At 35.7% G+C, this 17,541-nt stretch overlaps 2 protein-coding genes across 2 annotated transcripts; both read left to right on the top strand.

Annotated features, from left to right (window-relative positions):
• The first annotated feature begins 906 nt into the window (after positions 1-906).
• LOC108561285 (voltage-dependent anion-selective channel-like) lies at positions 907-3,521 on the top strand. The gene is made up of 4 exons (XM_017919147.1): positions 907-1,066; positions 1,877-2,427; positions 2,559-2,767; positions 2,835-3,521. The coding sequence occupies exons 2-4, from the start codon at positions 1,880-1,882 to the stop codon at positions 2,924-2,926; spliced, it is 849 nt and encodes a 282-aa protein (XP_017774636.1). The 5' UTR covers positions 907-1,066; positions 1,877-1,879; the 3' UTR covers positions 2,927-3,521.
• Positions 3,522-4,845: 1,324 nt separating this feature from the next.
• LOC108561278 (myosin-IA) lies at positions 4,846-17,097 on the top strand. The gene is made up of 5 exons (XM_017919139.1): positions 4,846-5,187; positions 12,166-12,272; positions 13,194-13,609; positions 14,372-16,611; positions 16,872-17,097. The coding sequence occupies exons 1-5, from the start codon at positions 5,099-5,101 to the stop codon at positions 17,068-17,070; spliced, it is 3,051 nt and encodes a 1,016-aa protein (XP_017774628.1). The 5' UTR covers positions 4,846-5,098; the 3' UTR covers positions 17,071-17,097.
• The last annotated feature ends 444 nt before the right edge of the window (positions 17,098-17,541 follow it).

Genomic DNA, 17,541 nt, shown 5'->3' with positions numbered 1-17,541 from the left:
TTTTCCTCATTCTTGTATGTTTCATATGTATATATTGTTATTGTTCAATAATTAAATATATGTTCCCGGGCGGAAAGACCTCGGTCGATAGTCCTTTGGCCAGCCTATTAATATTTTTTTCAAATTTATGTTAGAATTTATTTATTTTGAGAGTTGTATTATTATTTAGTTTTTTATTATTAGTATCATTTATTTATTTATAGAAAGTACTTCTTTTGTATTGATGTCTGGACAATAAATTATTATTATTTTTATAAATACTTTGTTAACATGGTATTTCTTTTCCATGTAATTATTAATGTTAAGAAATGTCAAAGATATTTAATTAAAAAATTGTAATATCATATATAAATATTATTTAAATGCGGATGGCTATGAATGATTAACAGGGCTATTACTTTATTGGATGGTTATAGATAAGTGCAATAAATGTTTGAATTGTGGATGGATCTAGGTGTGTGATGGAAACAATATAAAACTTTGACAGAAGCGTATTTGGTGGGTTCTGGTTTGAAAAGTCAAAGGAAAATTAGATGTGTCCGTCAAAAATGTTGAATTGGTTTGAATGATTAGGATTCTTGTGTAGCTAGTTAATAGAAAACAATGGGATCATGTGAGTGTCCGAGGATCAGCAGGGGTGGCTCAGACAGGCCAACGGCAGAGGTACGTCGCATACAGTACGAGAATGGCTGTCCGAAGGTGGATCCGGATAGAGACAAGAAGAAGGCAGCTGCGGCTGTCGATGACCATGGGGATCCATGCAAAAAAGAATTGTTGGTAGGTATAGTTTCGAATTATAGATTTGAATACGAAGGGACCGTTAGTTGCGCGCCATCAGATCGTCATCCATATATGGCTAGCAGATGGCGCTTTCGGCGGTCGGATGGCTCGATCTTTCGGTCCGAATCGGGGGGGTATAGGAAGAAGAGTTACTTTCCGTTCGGCCGGGCGATAAGTCGCACGCAGACTTCTAAGAAAACTTCTCATTCAACAAGAATCCCAGTGAACTCTATTGGGAGTCACCCTTCGTGAACTATAAAGCAACAAACAACTTCACACAACCAGAGTAAGTTAACACAATCGCCACTATTCCACATACGATAGAGGTAATCTTCTATGCGGGGGCCATCGACTCCAGTCTTTCCAGGGGTCCCGTTATTCCTTATTAAAACACGTGACGTGTACGCGAATTTATGAGCTGCAATTACACCTATTTACCGTTCTTATGTAAGCCAAAATGTTCGAATACGAGGGGGTTTTATTCGTTCTTGCATCGGTTATGTAAGAGCGAAAGCGAAAAATCGATTTTCACATTTCGGGAAATGTCGCCGGGTCCTGAGTGAGGAGAAACAATCTGATCGATTATAGATGTACGATTCTAATAGGATCGGAGATTCTTATAGGAATCAAAGAAGATCTTAGTGGGCGTCAGCTCATGCCTTTATTTTATTCGTTTGTCGTTTGTTTCTGGTGGTTCTTGTCCTTTTTGTACAACTCGGGGCTGCCATTTTCGTGTCGCGTGACGTTGCCGATGTGTGCCAGATGGCAACGCCGGTGCGGCCAAAAATATAACATTAATTTTTTCTATTATTCAACATTCTTCGCCGGTGTAATTCTAATTTTAATAAACCCGGAAATAGATTAACTATTAATTAATAATTCCTGCAAAACAAAGTTTAATTATTGTCCAATTACATGGAGCTATGTTGCTAAATTGTTTTTGCGTGACTTCACAAATTTACGTAATTCTCACATGGTCTATTTATTGACCCTTTAGGATGTGATTTCACTGTTCCGCGAAAGAGGGTGGCGTCGATTGGGTTGCCTGAATCCTCGTTCACGGAATAATCAATAATTTTATGCTCCATGTCCACAGATCATGTCTCCACCACCATATTCAGATCTTGGCAAGAACGCCAGAGATGTCTTCACCAAGGGCTACCACTTCGGTCTGATTAAATTAGATGTCAAGACCAAGACCTCTTCCGGTGTTGAGTTCACCACCGGCGGCACCTCCAACCAGGAGAACGGAAATGTCTTCGGTTCTTTGGAAACCAAATACAAATTCAAGGAGTACGGACTATCGTTCGCCGAGAAGTGGAACACCGACAATACCTTGGGAACTGAGGTTGCCGTCCAGGACCAACTCCTCAAGGGATTGAAATTGACAGGAAACCTGAACTTCTCCCCGCAATCCGGAAGCAAGTCCAGCAAGGTCAAGGCCGCTTTCCAGAACGACCTGATGGCCCTGAACGCTGACGTCGACTTGGACTCCAATGGCCCGATCCTCCAAGGATCTGCCGTCTTTGGATACCAGGGTTGGTTAGCTGGCTACCAAGCCGGTTACGACACACACAACAAGAAGTTGACCAAGAACAACTTTGCTCTTGGATTCTCCACTGGTGACTTCATCCTGCACACCAACGTGTAAGTATGACTTGAAAAAGATATCCCCGCCTCTCCCGTAACGTTCACCTTTTTCCTTGTCCCATTCTTATAATCCATCCTGCCTGCAATTTGGAAATGCGTCGAACTAATAGTGATATGATTACCGAAAGTGATGATGGACAAGAGTTCGGCGGCTCCATCTACCAAAGGGTCAGCTCAAAGTTGGAAACCGGCATTCAATTGGCATGGTCCACCTCCGGAAACAACACCAGGTTCGGAATTGGTGCCAAATACGACCTTGACAGGGATGCATCCATCAGGGCTAAGATCAACAACACTAGCCAACTTGGTCTTGGATACCAACAACGTCTCCGTGACGGTAATTAATCGACAAATTTCTAAAAACAAAAACAATAAAATAATACGTGTATTTTCCATTCCTATAGGAATCACCCTCACCTTGTCTGCAATCATCGACGGTAAGAACTTCAACAGCGGTGGCCACAAGATCGGTTTGGCCTTGGAATTGGAGGCTTAAACTCGTCGCTTCGTTAAGTAAAAAAAGCAGAAAGAAGCAGAAGAAGAAAATCACAAACCATCAGAAGAAGGGAAGTAACCAAAACAAAAAATCCAAAAAAAAAATAATCACTGCTAATTTCATTGATATATACAAACTCTCAAGTATTGTCTAGACGTATGTAACTTGAACTGCTGGTCTGTAGATATTTCTAATTGTTTTAAAAAAATACTTTTTAGCATGAAATACATGTAATATATAGTTTCTTATTATTATTATATGCAACACACAAACATTATGCAAAAAGGGGCTCCTCGTTCCCCAAACGGATATAATGATGACGATGACTATTCCGTCGTTGCATTGCGACCAAATTGTTTTCTAATCGGCGAATGCACGCGGTCTCGTTATACGTCGTCGGCTGGTGGCTGTTTTAATTTACATTATTTGGGTGTGTGCCCGTTCATCTGTGGGTGACGTAAATTTCCATTCCTAGAAGAAGTCCACAACAGGAGAAAAAAAAATAAGTTATTTGGTACAATGATGAATAGGACGAGCGCTTATTTTTCACACCAATGTACTGAAAAATACATGTTCATTAAAGTTATACAATATTACATACCACCTGTTTCCCTCTTTCACACCGTACATAACAAACAATTTTATAAACATTAAACCGTTTATTATCACGTATTTATGGTCAAATAAAAATAAAGTTTATGCAAACTATTATAATTATTTATTATAGATAATAAAAAGTGGTTTGAACAACTTTCCTGTTATTCTTTTTTGAATAAACGTGTACTTGGAGTTGCATATCACGCAATTCGTCAATTGAATTTAATGATTAAAAAAAAGGATAACTAATTGGCGAAATTGTGTCAAGAAGAAGCACTATCGTTTTGTTGGATATCTAAAAAATTTAATTTCCTTTAGACAAGAAAAACAATATTTTTATTTCGTCGCCCATCTTCTATATATCGAACACATTCGGAAAAGCGCGAAACAAAAGAATTCTCGGAGAAATTGTCAACAAATTTCCTAGCATTATTGGGCGCTTTGAAAAATTTAGAAAGTTCATCGTAATTAAAAGCTTTTCGACTTTTTGCCAATCTAATCTAATCTTACCTAAAGAGTACAATGTCAAACAATAAAATTAAGTGTAATTAAAATACTTAATATTAATTCATACGTGATATTTTTCATAACTATTCGATTAGAAACTATCAATAATATCAATTACTTAATCGTTGAGTAATATAGAAAAATAATTAGTTTCTGTAATAAAATTGAGCCTGTACCATATTTATTATAAGGTTTTATTTGTATTTAAAAAAATGCAAATAAAAAATTAGAAGATCAAGTTCTGGGTAAAACTTTCTTAAAATTTAATTATGTCATAAAAAAATAACTAAATGATTAACGGAGATTAATCTACTTGATGCAAATAAGTTCTGTTTAATTTTAAACCATTATGCAATAAACAGATAATGATTATTAAACTTTAAGTTAATCTCTTATCGCTTAATGATTCGTTTATCGAGGATTTAGTTGTTATGGAACGGAGTGATGGTTGCCTAAACAAAATATTTTTTATTGTCATTATAAGAAATATAACGGAAAATCATCCCTTGATTTCGCACCCATTGTAATGTATCGGGTTACTCAAAATGTCGTAACTAAAGTTTTGAAATGTTAATTAAAAGAGTGTAAGTATCGCTGGAATGCGTCTAGGAAGGATTTGTAGTGCGATAAGGGGGAAGACCTTTCCGGTGACCTTTCTTGTTGAAGAGACTGGGGGCGTCCGCGGAGGAAGAACCTTTGCAATCGTGGTACCACGGTTCTTCGACGTCGGTTACCTTTTCTCGTGAAACGTTTGCTTTTTTTAGGTAGGGGAGTAGTGGGCTGGCCGACGATGACTGGTTGCACCTTGAAACTTGGAACAATTTTGTATCAGTCCGAAACCAGCCGCTGGCAGACCGAGTCGCGTGGCGTTCGGTTCATACAAAACGGAAAATAATTTTTAAAAAATAACACACAAAAACACAGTATCTTTCAAGTATCAAACACACAAAGGAGAAGGAACGTAAATAAAATGTGCTAGACAGTTTACATCACAGTGCGCGTTGAAAGAAATAAATCATAATTAACAATTTTCTCGGCTGAAGGAAGGATTGGAGGTGTGGATTTGCGATGGCAACCCATAGGGAGGTCGGCGTCGGGGATTTCGTCCTTCTGGACAAAATCGACCTGGACCATTTCATGAAGAATCTGGAGATGAGGTAAAGACGAAAACATTTTCAAATTTCTTTGACGTTTAACACAAACCGGCATTCGTGAGATCAACCCTTCCGGGAAGGGTCGTCGTCGAACCCTTCTTTCATTAACAAAAAAAGAACCGCCAAACTTTATTTCGAGTGATTCGTGAAAAGTGGAAGCACGAGAAGACGAACCTTATGGAACGCGCGCATTTTCCGAATTTAGAAGCAATAAAAGGAGCGATAGCTATTTATAAACCATCAGGGTTTCAGACAAGTCCTCGAGCCCATCATCTGACTGAGACTACCTATCATGGGCAAGGCAGATAAGAAGTATAAGACATCGAAGATAGCGATCCTCTTTATCTTATTAGACTATCCACTTATTCGGTTTTTATATCGATGAGAGCATACAAGGCGCTGCATGACTAAGCGAGGAAAACCTTCATTTGTACGAGAAAGAAATGAGTAATGCCTCCAAACTGATCTGTATGTCGGACGAGCAGCGGCAATGACAACAACACCTACATACATGCTTGTTGCCTGCCCAAGGAGCGGCAACGGCGGAGGAAGAGCCAGAGGTGCTGCTCGATTCTCCTTGGAGATGTGCCGCCGGGAGAAAGTTTAAGCTCTCCCAGACGCTGCACAGATGGCCGTTACCACAATTAAATAAATTAATAAATACAAAAACGCGAAGTTTACTGCCTCTGAATTCCGGAGGCCCATCGAACAAACGCTCTTGAGAGTCAACAATAAAAAAAAAAAAAAAAAAAAAAAAAAAAAAACAAAAACAATATAGAAACGTAAATAAGACGTGTTAATTGACGGGTTTTAATACTCCACTCGAAAGAAAAACAAAAAAGCGCGCGTTTCCAACGTCAACAAAGATTCTTAATTCACTTCGAAACCACTTCAATTAACAATGCCACTTGGAAATAAACATGATTTCATCTCAGTCAATGTAAACTCTACTTTTTTTTTTAATGGAAAATTACATTTCTCGAGCGTATTTTCAACAAATTTTCTAAATACAGACATTTTTTTCAAATTATTATTTTATTTAGAATGTGTACCAGATGTCTTGTGGGAACTCATCCAACATGTATACATCCGAAATATTATTTAGTCATTTATTTGTACCGAGGTTTCTCCTAAAACTTGCCGTAGATCACTTATCTATATGTATGTTAAGGCCGCTTTCCACGACGGTAGTACCTTGAGCCAGTAGCATATTTAAACTCTACTGACACTTTCTTGAAGTTATTTATATATAGCTTATTGACTGTCATCCTCGCAAATTTTTAATTTGATTATATCGCGAATAATATCTCAGATCTCGAATGATATTATTTGAAACGAATTTAATTGGATGGCCGAGGTTATTTCAAGAACGAAAACAAACATCAATTTCAAAAATAAATGCACACACATCATTATCAATGAAAAGTACTTACGTTATCTACAGATGATCCTCGAATTTGTACAAAATTAAGTATATCACAGTGGAGATGATAAAACTCGAAATGTATAAAGCACTGTAATTTTAATAATTGCTTCAGCTTTGCCGTAACTAAATGCTTATTAGAAAGTAAAACTTCGTTGCAAAACTGATTGCAAAGTAAATCCTTTATTATTTTTTTTCGGTATAAAATAGAATAGAGCATTGTTCCAATTAATAGTTATACTTTAACATATTAAAATTCTTAAATCCTGATATAAATTTAAAAGTTCGATTTCGATTTCAACTTTTCGATTTCGATTTCAACTTTTCGATTTCAATTAAATGATATTCAAATATTTTTACGGACGATTCAGCATTTTGAAACACCTACTACTTGTTATTTATAAAGATTTTGTCAGCGCTTTTTTTATAGTAGGTGCATTGCAACAGAACCGAGAATATTTTGATCGAACAATGAAGTCATCTTTGACAATAGTAATATTATAAATAATTTTTTTTTAAATTGATTTCTTAATCTTGTTATTCATAGGAAATAGCGAAGGTAAATGTTTCTACTGTAGTGTCATTCAATGAAATTTTAATAAACGCCAATATCAAAATTCAACACGCAGACGACATTGTTTCTAAAATAACTGTTGACATCACCTGTACGTACTAGAAACTTTAAATGCAAATGAAACTGTGCGAGCGTTCAATGCGAAATGTTAAAGTTATTGACTGAATTGTTAAGGAATTTAAACTTTTTGACCCGCAACCAAGATCAGCCGCGAATAATAAAAATTCTAGCAGTGCGTTAAAGTAGCTTGTAATGTGACCCATATAACGATTGCTGTCAAAAATGACATCAAATAGATCTATCTAGATTTGTATTCTTGAGCTGTGTGTGATCGGCATAGTTATTAATTGGAGTGTCCCGCAACGTTTCCTATATTGCATAGAGCTTTTACTCTGTGTTTCTTATACACGATTTTACAATTTCGTTCTTGTCTGCATGTAAGAAAGTATGACGCGTTCACTTGGTCCGCCGACACTTATGTAATTTTCGCACGTATTCTACTTTGTTCCCCTGAGCCCGATCGCATGTGTGTGTGAGTTTAATACATTTGTATTATTTTCGGTGTTGCTTCTGTCGCGTTACAATTTACACACGCCGTTTCTTTCTCTTTTCGGTATTTTTAAATTAATTTCGTTGCGTTACACGACTGTAGCGGTACTCGACGGTTTCGGTTTCTGCAATTTGGTTGCTTCGAAATATAACGAGAAGCTATATAATAAACACACAATAATTATTAACCGTATGCAGAACATTTCGATTTTTGCAGTTGCTTTCGCTATTTCCAGTCCGACACAGCATATCTTCGGATTAAACGTTGAACGACAATACTTTGATAGTCATATGTTTGATTTAACAATATTTAAATAGAGATTATAGAAACTGCACAGAGAAATCATGACTCACTCCGAGACTTTTATCATGATAGCCTTATGAAAAATACAACAAAAATCGTCGATGGGATTCAATTTTTATTTCTTGAAAATGAATTATTTGAAAGTCTAATTGAAAATTATTATTTTCAATTTAGACTTTAACTGCACAAAGATAAATCATGACTCGCATCAAGACTCGATAGCGTCAGAAAAATCATCAATCTAAATTTGAGATTTAAAAGTCTGATTGGATATAATTGAGAAATTGTAGGGAATTGAATCTATTTTATTATTAAACATTAATATCAACTATTCATAGATTAATTTCGTTATAAAATTTAATTTTTATGAAATTATTAATGCGATATTCGAGTTATTTGTAGATATAAATGTGTAAGCGTGATATAGAAAAAAAAAGGGGCAAAGTCAAAGTTGAACGTTCTGTTCTAAAACGCATGTATGTACTTATATAAATGCATACATTGAAGAGAGAGACTCGCGGTCGTTGAATAATGAGCAAGAATGCGTGCAACAGCCAACGTCTCGTAGATATTCACATATGCATCTAAGTATAAAAAGAAGTTGAACGAAGAAAAAAAAACAAAACAAATGTAAAAACGAAACAATAATAACACTCTCTAGAAAGGACGTGCAATTAATTCTATGCAAACGAATATCGATCTTCGAACGACACAAAGGTTTACTCAACATCTGCGCCGTTCAACGTTTTCAGTTAATTTCAACGTTTCTTCGAATTCGACATTTACCCGAATCATAATAGTGCATTAGGAATTATGACAAATATAAAAAATGGTACTTTGTACTGAACACATTATGATACATTCGGTTAGACATCTGTGCGTTTCGCAATCCCCGGACTCGTCCGATTGCGAATTAAATTGCATTAAGTCATGCACATGGAAAAAAATGAAGTCATGGATGAGTCAGCCGCGAAAATTTCACTTAAGGAAATGATTCAACTCGTGCCAATAAAGATTGTACCCATATTTGCTCGTGCTTAATTATATGAAGGAAACACAATGTTGATAAACTATATAAACAGAGCAATGGAATTACATCGAAATGAAATGCGTTTTAAACCTATTCGTTACACGATAATTGATTTTATTGTTTTTTTTTCACTTTCATACTTGTATTATTATTATGGTATATGAATTTTGGTAAAGAAAATATTGGATTTAAATACAGTGGAACCTCGCTTAACGATTTTAATCCGTTCGAAAATTTCCGGATTTTTATTCGTATAGTAAAACATATTCAAAAATACACATAAAATGTGTATACAAGTTTTAAAAATGATGTAGCAGGCGCGCAATCCGGGACTTCTCTTCTCATCGTTACTCGTTAAGCGAGTCATTTTTCTTACAATTCATTTTGCTCGTTAAGCGAAATGCTCGTTCTGCGAGGTGCTCGTTAAGCGAGGATCCACTGTACTTCTATTTATCAGAAATATGTTTTTTTCCATTCTAATAATAATATTCTTTATTGCAACAGTCAAGACATTTTTGCACAACAATAATAATTAAAAAGAAAAAAGTCAACTTCTACAAAGGGCTATAGGTCTTTCTGTCTAATTTATTGTAAATATATTTAATTATTCTTAATGAAATTACAAAGGTTTATAATTTTCTTTCGTTGTGAGAAAATAAATGGAACTATTCCGTTAAACAGCGCGGGTTTACAACCCCATAAAAATAAACACCACAAAGTTCGTTGAGAGTTTTTTTTTAAATCAATTACGTGTAAAAAATAACTGTATACTGTTTTTTTAGAATTAATTTTTATTTATTTTGTTTTGAATAATTCAAACTTTACTAAAGTTTTGATTGATTTAGGAAAATACATATTTTTTTTTAGTAATATCGTATCAACGACGAAAACACTTGACTTCTTTAGATATCATAATTTTTCATGTTTTAAAGTCGTTTACAAAGTATAAATACAGATACGTATGCAACGAATGTCTGGTTGTTTTGCATGCGGGTGGGATTCGTATCTGATCGACACGTGGATGCGAAAATAGGAGCGCATGAAAAAGGGAAAAATCACTTTCACAAAATTTCTAAAAGTCTCGCCATTAGCGCGATTTCCTTTCCTTCTCTTTTTTTTTCATTTTCCTTTTTTTCCCTAGCAGTTTGAAGTAGGTACGGGTTATTGCAACGGCGCCAATTCGATCGAATCCTAATCAGCAGTAGATCGATAGTTTCTTAATCACTGAACTAGGTTGGGCTGTTTTTTTTTGTGCACCCTTTCCCATGTTATCTAATCAGGAGGGACTGGCCACGAGGACACCGCAACGGAAAGCCAAACAATCAATAATATGCGATTCGGAAATTGGCATTGAGAAGATCCTAGCTTCGAATTCCAAGTAGTATAATAATAATAATTCAGATGACCCGATTTTAGTCCAGTATTATTATTATTTTTTTATACATTTATTTCTCTCGTTTCCTTTCGTTTCCTATCTATGGATCGACCGGTAATTCGGCGCGTTGTTCCCTTTTTGTCTGTGCATGGACACCGGCAAAATGCAAATGCAGGAAATTGGATTGCATTTCGAACACGCACAGCCCTAGTTTCCTTTCATCACCTGCGTGTATATGATAGGCAACCAAATGTCCAGAGTCATGCCTCTTTTAAATCATCTATTCCCAGGCTCGTGATTCAGGTATTTTCTGGTTAATAAGTCTAAATATATATATAGAGTTGATGCAATCCACTACAAAGATAACAACCACAAGTACTTTTCGCTGAATCCAGATAACGCCTATCGTGGAATAGTTATATGTTTAGTCTCATTGCACAAAAATAAAATAATCTTGCCATTTTATAATCTACCCAATAAAATACATGAGCAATGAATGCTATAACTGTAAACAATTGAATGCCAACTTTAACATTTACACTTTTAAAGGAAAAAAGTATTGAAACGCCTTAAATCCTTTAACAATTATATCTGTTATTGAATCTTAATAGATATTTATACATTTGTTAAAAGGTTTTTCCTTAATAGACATTCTACCACAAGGTCTGATGCTATCAGAAGGAAAGGTCTGTTGTTAAGAATAGTTATTACAGCAAATTCAATTCGTAATAAAAGATTATTTATGTGGTTTAAAATCAGGTCCACATTAAGGTCCAGACCTCCTTCATCTGTTCATTAAAACTTAGGACCCTGAAAATCATCCGTTCTATAGGCGACTTAGATTGTTTAATTATCGTAAGCTATGAAATTAAACAATGATCGCATCCCAACGTTGTTTGCGTTTTGTTTAGAAACGTTAGTAAACACTACATAATATTTTGTAACAATTACTTTTAAGAACGAAACCAATTTAAAATTATAATAAGTTTATAAATAAACCAGAAATTGCTTAAATATAATTGCAGTAAAAATAAAACAAATAAAAAACTATGCCTTATTGTTTTAGTCGTCGATTCCAATGACTTATAAGTATTGATATTGTATTTGCAAAATTGCCATAAATAATTAATCTTTCATATTTGTCCGATGTACATATCTGAAAAAGGTGGGAGGTGATGTATCCTGCCACACATTCATAAAAAAAATTTCGTTCTAAACAAAAAGTGATTCACGACAATACAATTCCTATTGATCGTGCATCTTCACTAAAACAAATGCAAGTTGGACAGAGGTTTATAATAAGATAAAAGATAACATCTAACATACATCAAGTATTTAATAATTAACAGCTAATGAAAGTTAAGCAACTTCTCTAACGGATAGAACTTGGATGGATAGTTTCCTAAAATGATACTCTAATTCTGGGACGAGCAACTTCTTTGTTCTTGAGATCAACTTTTTAATTAATAAGTGATCTACCTGATCTAATTAAATGAAGATTTTTGTCTTGTTTTACAAGCGTCAAATTCAATATTATCAGATTTAACAACTATTTGGTATCGACCAAAAATCGCTTCGTAATCGACCCGTTGGCAACACCAGCTCTAATAGTAATATTAAATTTTGTAAATCATACGAAAGTATGTCATGACATCTCCCTTCCGTTTTAACTATATCCTTGTAGAATAAACAACAAATTATTAATATTATATCTTGTGTTTTGCAGATTTCGAAATGGATACATTTACACGTACATCGGAGAGGTGTGCGTCTCCGTGAATCCTTACAGGATGATGAATATTTATGATAAGGATCACGTACACCAATACAAAGGTAACCTAGCAACTAAGCGCAATCGTGAGAAATAGTTAGAGACAATGAAGAGCGTAAAGGAAAAGTCTGCCAATTAGTTCGTTGCTTAATGCCGGCAGGGAATTATACATGAAAGAAAAAAAAAGATAAAAAATTGAAAAAAAAGTTATAGAACACGTACAACAACATTTATAGGTTTTGAATTTTCCATGCGAGCGCAACGATAGCTTATCACCATTATTGAAGCTAATGTGAGTGTGCCCTTGTACGGTTTTCCTGTTTTGATAATTAGCGAAGATAAAATATGGTTTTTATTTGATATTCTGGAAAATTAGGAGTAATTTTGTATGAATTATTTTGCCAATGTTTTAGAAATCGGTTGCTATGTACTTTAAGGAAACAGTGAACCTTTCATGAGGAAATATAACGATATTATTATAAATAATAATTAGATATCATTCATATAACTAATCTATTTATGCTTTACAATTTTAATTTATATTGATGTTTAAATTTGATATCAAACTTTATTTATAATGTCATAAATATATGCAAAATTCTAGTAGTAAATATTTTATACTTTATTGTTACTTTGTCAATTGTACTTACCTGTTTACAAAGGGCGACGAACCTGTACTATGCAGGTATAATTACCTATGTCTATTTTAAGATAGGATATTTCTCTATTATTTAAATACTTTACAACTTTCAAATATTATATTTTGAGTTTATACTCAACTATATATTGATAATTTCATCAATATTACATATCTACTTAGAGTTAGAATGTAAAAATATAATAGCAAACCATATTTTTTAAGTTAATACTGTTAATTTGTCAGAGCTATCATAAATTAATAGCTGAAGCAGTGTTAGATACTAATATATTATGATATATGCATATTTTATTTATTAACTTTGATTTGTTTTTGTAATTGATAGATCGGGAATTATTCGAGAATCCTCCGCATATATTCGCCATTGCGGATGCCTCTCACAAGGTGATGAGGCAACAACGTCGGGACACCTGCATAGTCATCTCCGGCGAATCCGGCTCAGGGAAGACGGAAGCGTCGAAGATCATCATGAAGTACATTGCGGAGGTGACGAACCAGGGTGGTCGCTCGGAAATCGAACGTGTGAAGAACGTCTTGATCCAATCGAACGACGTCCTGGAAGCCTTCGGCAACGCCAAGACCAATAGAAACGACAACTCCTCTAGGTTTGGCAAGTACATGGACATCCACTTCGACTTCAAGGGAGACCCAATCGGTGGACACATCAACAAGTACTTATTGGAAAAGTCGCGCGTTATTTACCAACAAGAGGGCGAGAGGAACTTCCACTGTTTCTATCAGGTAACCAAATACATACAAGCTTCAAATATCAACAAATTATTGCTGTTTGTTACTGAAGATTTGATCTGGATTTATTTGATTTATTTCTATAATTTAAGTAAAACATGACATATTTTGTATTTCGCGGTTCATTGTGATTGATGTCTACTTCCATTGATCATACTTCCATAGAAACAATATATTTAAAATTAGATTATGTCATGCGAAAGATTTTAGAAATGTTTTAACATATTAATTCTAAAAATATTTTTTTATAAAGATATCATTCTTTATTATTAACAAAAAAAGATTCAAAGTAATTTCCAATTAATTGCTCTCTCTTAATAGAAAAGTTTTCGTTTCAAATATTATATACCGACGACTGCTCACATGAATAAATATATAAAAAACAGCATTTAAAAGAAAGTCATACATAACTTTATATTATAATAATAATATTGAATAAGTATAGATATCTATAGAATGTATAATAAACGCGAATAGGCATGAACTTGATTTATACACTTTTACTTTGTTTCATGAGTTTAAGTTATATTTGGAATAATGCTACATAATGATAAATGAACAATTGTGGATTTTTTTAATTAAAAAATCTATTGAGCTGATGGTTGCTTTTCATTGAGATATATTTTAATTATTAAAAATGGCTCTTCAGTATTATTTTCCAAACAATGTTACTCTTTGAGACTATGATATAGAAATATTTAATGTTTATAGTTTGTGATTTTGTGTATAATGATACATATTTTTGTTGCTTTTTAGTTATTGATGGGATCACCAGATGAACTATTAAAACGTTTGAGCTTAACGCGAAGCCCAGACAATTACTTCTTCGTGAAACAGGGACGCTCTGCCAATGTGGATTCGGTGAATGATCGCATGGATTTCAAAAAGGTGGAGAACTCGTTGAAGAGTTTGCAGTTCTCCAAAGAGGAGATCGACTCGCTATGGCGAGTTGTGGGCGCGATCATGCATTTGGGAAACGTGGAGTTTTCCACGGATGAGGATAAGGTCGTGATTCCCGATTCGAGACTCATGAATACCATTGCCAATCTGCTGAAGGTAACGCGCGAGGAATTGACGGAAGCGCTTTGCGAGAGGGTGATTGCGGCGCATGGAGATGTCATGAGGAAGGAGCACACGAAAACGGAAGCTTTGTACGGACGGGATGCTTTAGCTAAGGCCATTTACGATAGGCTCTTCACGTGGATTGTTGACAGAATTAATTCGGCGATTGCCGTCACCGATACTGGTTACAACAAGAAGTACGACAGCTCATTGATCGGTGTACTGGATATTTACGGATTCGAGATTTTCGATAACAATAGTTTTGAACAGTTCTGCATCAACTATTGCAACGAGAAACTGCAGCAACTCTTCATCGAACTAGTACTTAAGCAGGAACAGGAAGAGTATACTAGAGAGGGTATAGAATGGCAAAATATTGAGTTCTTCAATAACAAGATTATTTGTGATTTGGTTGAGGCACCTCACAAAGGCATAATTGCTATTTTGGACGAGGCATGTCTGAACGTTGGAAAAGTTACCGACGAAATGCTTTTAGAAGCAATGGACGAGAAGCTGAAGGGTCACAAGCATTACACGTCTAGGCAATTGAAGTCAACGGATAAAGACCTGCGACATAAAGTTGATTTCAAGATTACCCATTACGCCGGGAACGTGGTTTATTACATAAACGGGTTCATGGATAAAAACAAGGATTCGCTGTTCCAAGATTTCAAAAGGCTTTTATATAAATCCAGCGATGCGAACATCAGCAAGATGTGGCCAGAAGGGGCTCAGCACATTACGGAGGTAACCAAAAGGCCGTTGACCGCAGGTACCCTGTTCAAAAATTCCATGTCTGAACTGGTGAAGAATCTGCAGAACAAGGAACCGCATTACGTGAGGTGCATCAAACCGAACGAAATCAAATCGCCTAGCAATTTTGATTTCGAACGCGTCAAGCATCAGGTTAGCTATTTGGGTTTAGTGGAAAACGTAAGAGTGAGGAGGGCCGGTTTCGCATACCGTCAGAGGTACGACCGTTTCCTGAAGAGGTACAAAATGATCTCGCCGAGCACCTGGCCAAGCTTCCGCAACGGCTCCGATCGCGATGGCACGAAGCAGATCATGGACGAGTACCGATTTGCTGACGACGTGAAGTACGGCCACAAGAAAATCTTCATTCGATCTCCGAAAACGTTATTCGCATTGGAGAACAAGCGCAATGAAAGAATGTTCTACGTGGTGACTGTGATTCAGAAGTCTTGGAGGGGCTATAAGGCGCGCCAAGAATATAAGAGGATGAAAGCCGCTTTCGCGATTATGAACTATTATAGATGCTACAAGATGAGAAGCTACATCGACAAGCTGGAGACGAAGTTCCGTTCGGCGAAGCAGATGAAGGATTACGGAAAGAGTATCAAGTGGCCTGCACCCCCTCTGCCCCTTCGTAAAACCGTTCACACTCTCCGCAAGATGTTCAACTACTGGCGAGCCTACATGATCCTCAGGAAGATTCCAAAGAAAGAGTGGCCTCAGCTCAAGCTGAAGATTACCGCGGCGTCGATACTTAACAAGAAGAGGGTGAGCTTCGGACTGGAGCGCAAATGGGAGGGCAACTATCTGTCGCAACCCTCAGAAAATACAAGCTATTCAATTTACAACGAGAGCGTGAATAACCTGAGGAACACGCAGCACTTTAAGGAGGTTCTCTTCTCCTCGTTCGTTACCAAATTTAACAAGTTCAACAAATGCGCCGAGCGAGTGTTACTCGTTACCGATAAGTGCATCTTCAAACTTGACAAAGATAGGTTCAAGAACATGAAAGAGGGCGTCGAGCTTAGCGCAGTGACGGGAATCAGCGTTAGCGCTGGACCGGATCAGCTTGTTGTTATCCATTGCGCTGGCGGAAATGATTTGGTCGTTTCTTTACATAGCACGAGAGGCGAGGACAAGATCGGCGAACTTATTGCACTTCTTTTCAACAAGTACGCAGAGTACGTATATTACATTTAATCTTACCTTAATTTTCCGTACATCATCACTCGCAGTTTTGATACATCTCTACATGAGTTTTTACATAATATTTGTTTCTCAAAGTATCGCCATTTACTCAATCATATTGGTTGAACAACTTGAGAGTAGATGACAGAAGTATCCTTCAACTTTGAAATCGTTAATTGACATTACAAATAACACTTTTCAGAAGTTTCATCTGACTTAATCTAATATATATGTTTGTTTTATATTTTTCTAGTATAAAGGGCGAACTTCAAGTGAACATAAGCAAAGTATTAATGTGTTCGTTGGGCGGCAAACGGAGACAGATCAGTATTCAAGTGAGTTCCGAGATCAAATCTGCGACCTTCCGGAAGGACGGTGCCAACATCATATACAACCTACCACCGGACCACGCGATCCTCGAGAACGGCAACAGCCACATCAAAGACTACTAAATAAATAGAACCTTTACCCAAAAAAAATCAAGCAAATAAAAAACAAAACTATTAAATTAAATTACATAATACAGTGATAACAGATAGTTAGAGCATGCGAACCGCAAGGAGATAGTAGATGCAAACAAAACGTAACCCGTTGTGTACATATTTATATATTCTATGATTCTTGTTTTTTCTTTCTTTTTTTTAATCAATTTTGTAAATTATGTTTTTAAACTGTGAATGAGAACGAAACAGATACAACCGGAGATTTCTCCATAACATTTATTTTTATTTGTAAGAAAATGTTTTAATTAATTATTGTATTATTATGAAGTAATATTATTACGGAGATGCTGAGAACGTGAAAAGAAAAACAAAGAAGAGTATATGTGCCTTGTTCATTTTAAGTAAAATCCATTAAAAATTATAAACGTTTTTGATTGCCACAACCCAATTTCTAGCAGGAAATATAAATCATGTGTTGCT

Source organism: Nicrophorus vespilloides, unplaced genomic scaffold (assembly GCF_001412225.1).
Source record: "Nicrophorus vespilloides isolate i.1.1-1 unplaced genomic scaffold, Nicve_v1.0, whole genome shotgun sequence".
NCBI classification, from domain to species: domain Eukaryota; kingdom Metazoa; phylum Arthropoda; class Insecta; order Coleoptera; family Silphidae; genus Nicrophorus; species Nicrophorus vespilloides.
This window is presented reverse-complemented; position numbering and strand designations above follow the sequence as displayed.

Excerpts from the sequence above, each read along its gene's own strand:
- LOC108561285 (XM_017919147.1), top strand. The coding sequence starts at position 1,880 with ATGTCTCCACCACCATATTCAGATCTTGGCAAGAACGCCAGAGATGTC. Across the intron at positions 2,428-2,558 it reads TTCATCCTGCACACCAACGT|TGATGATGGACAAGAGTTCG; the intron begins GTAAGTATGACT and ends GATTACCGAAAG. Across the intron at positions 2,768-2,834 it reads CCAACAACGTCTCCGTGACG|GAATCACCCTCACCTTGTCT; the intron begins GTAATTAATCGA and ends CCATTCCTATAG.
- LOC108561278 (XM_017919139.1), top strand. The coding sequence starts at position 5,099 with ATGGCAACCCATAGGGAGGTCGGCGTCGGGGATTTCGTCCTTCTGGAC. Across the intron at positions 5,188-12,165 it reads ATGAAGAATCTGGAGATGAG|ATTTCGAAATGGATACATTT; the intron begins GTAAAGACGAAA and ends TGTGTTTTGCAG. Across the intron at positions 13,610-14,371 it reads ACTTCCACTGTTTCTATCAG|TTATTGATGGGATCACCAGA; the intron begins GTAACCAAATAC and ends GTTGCTTTTTAG.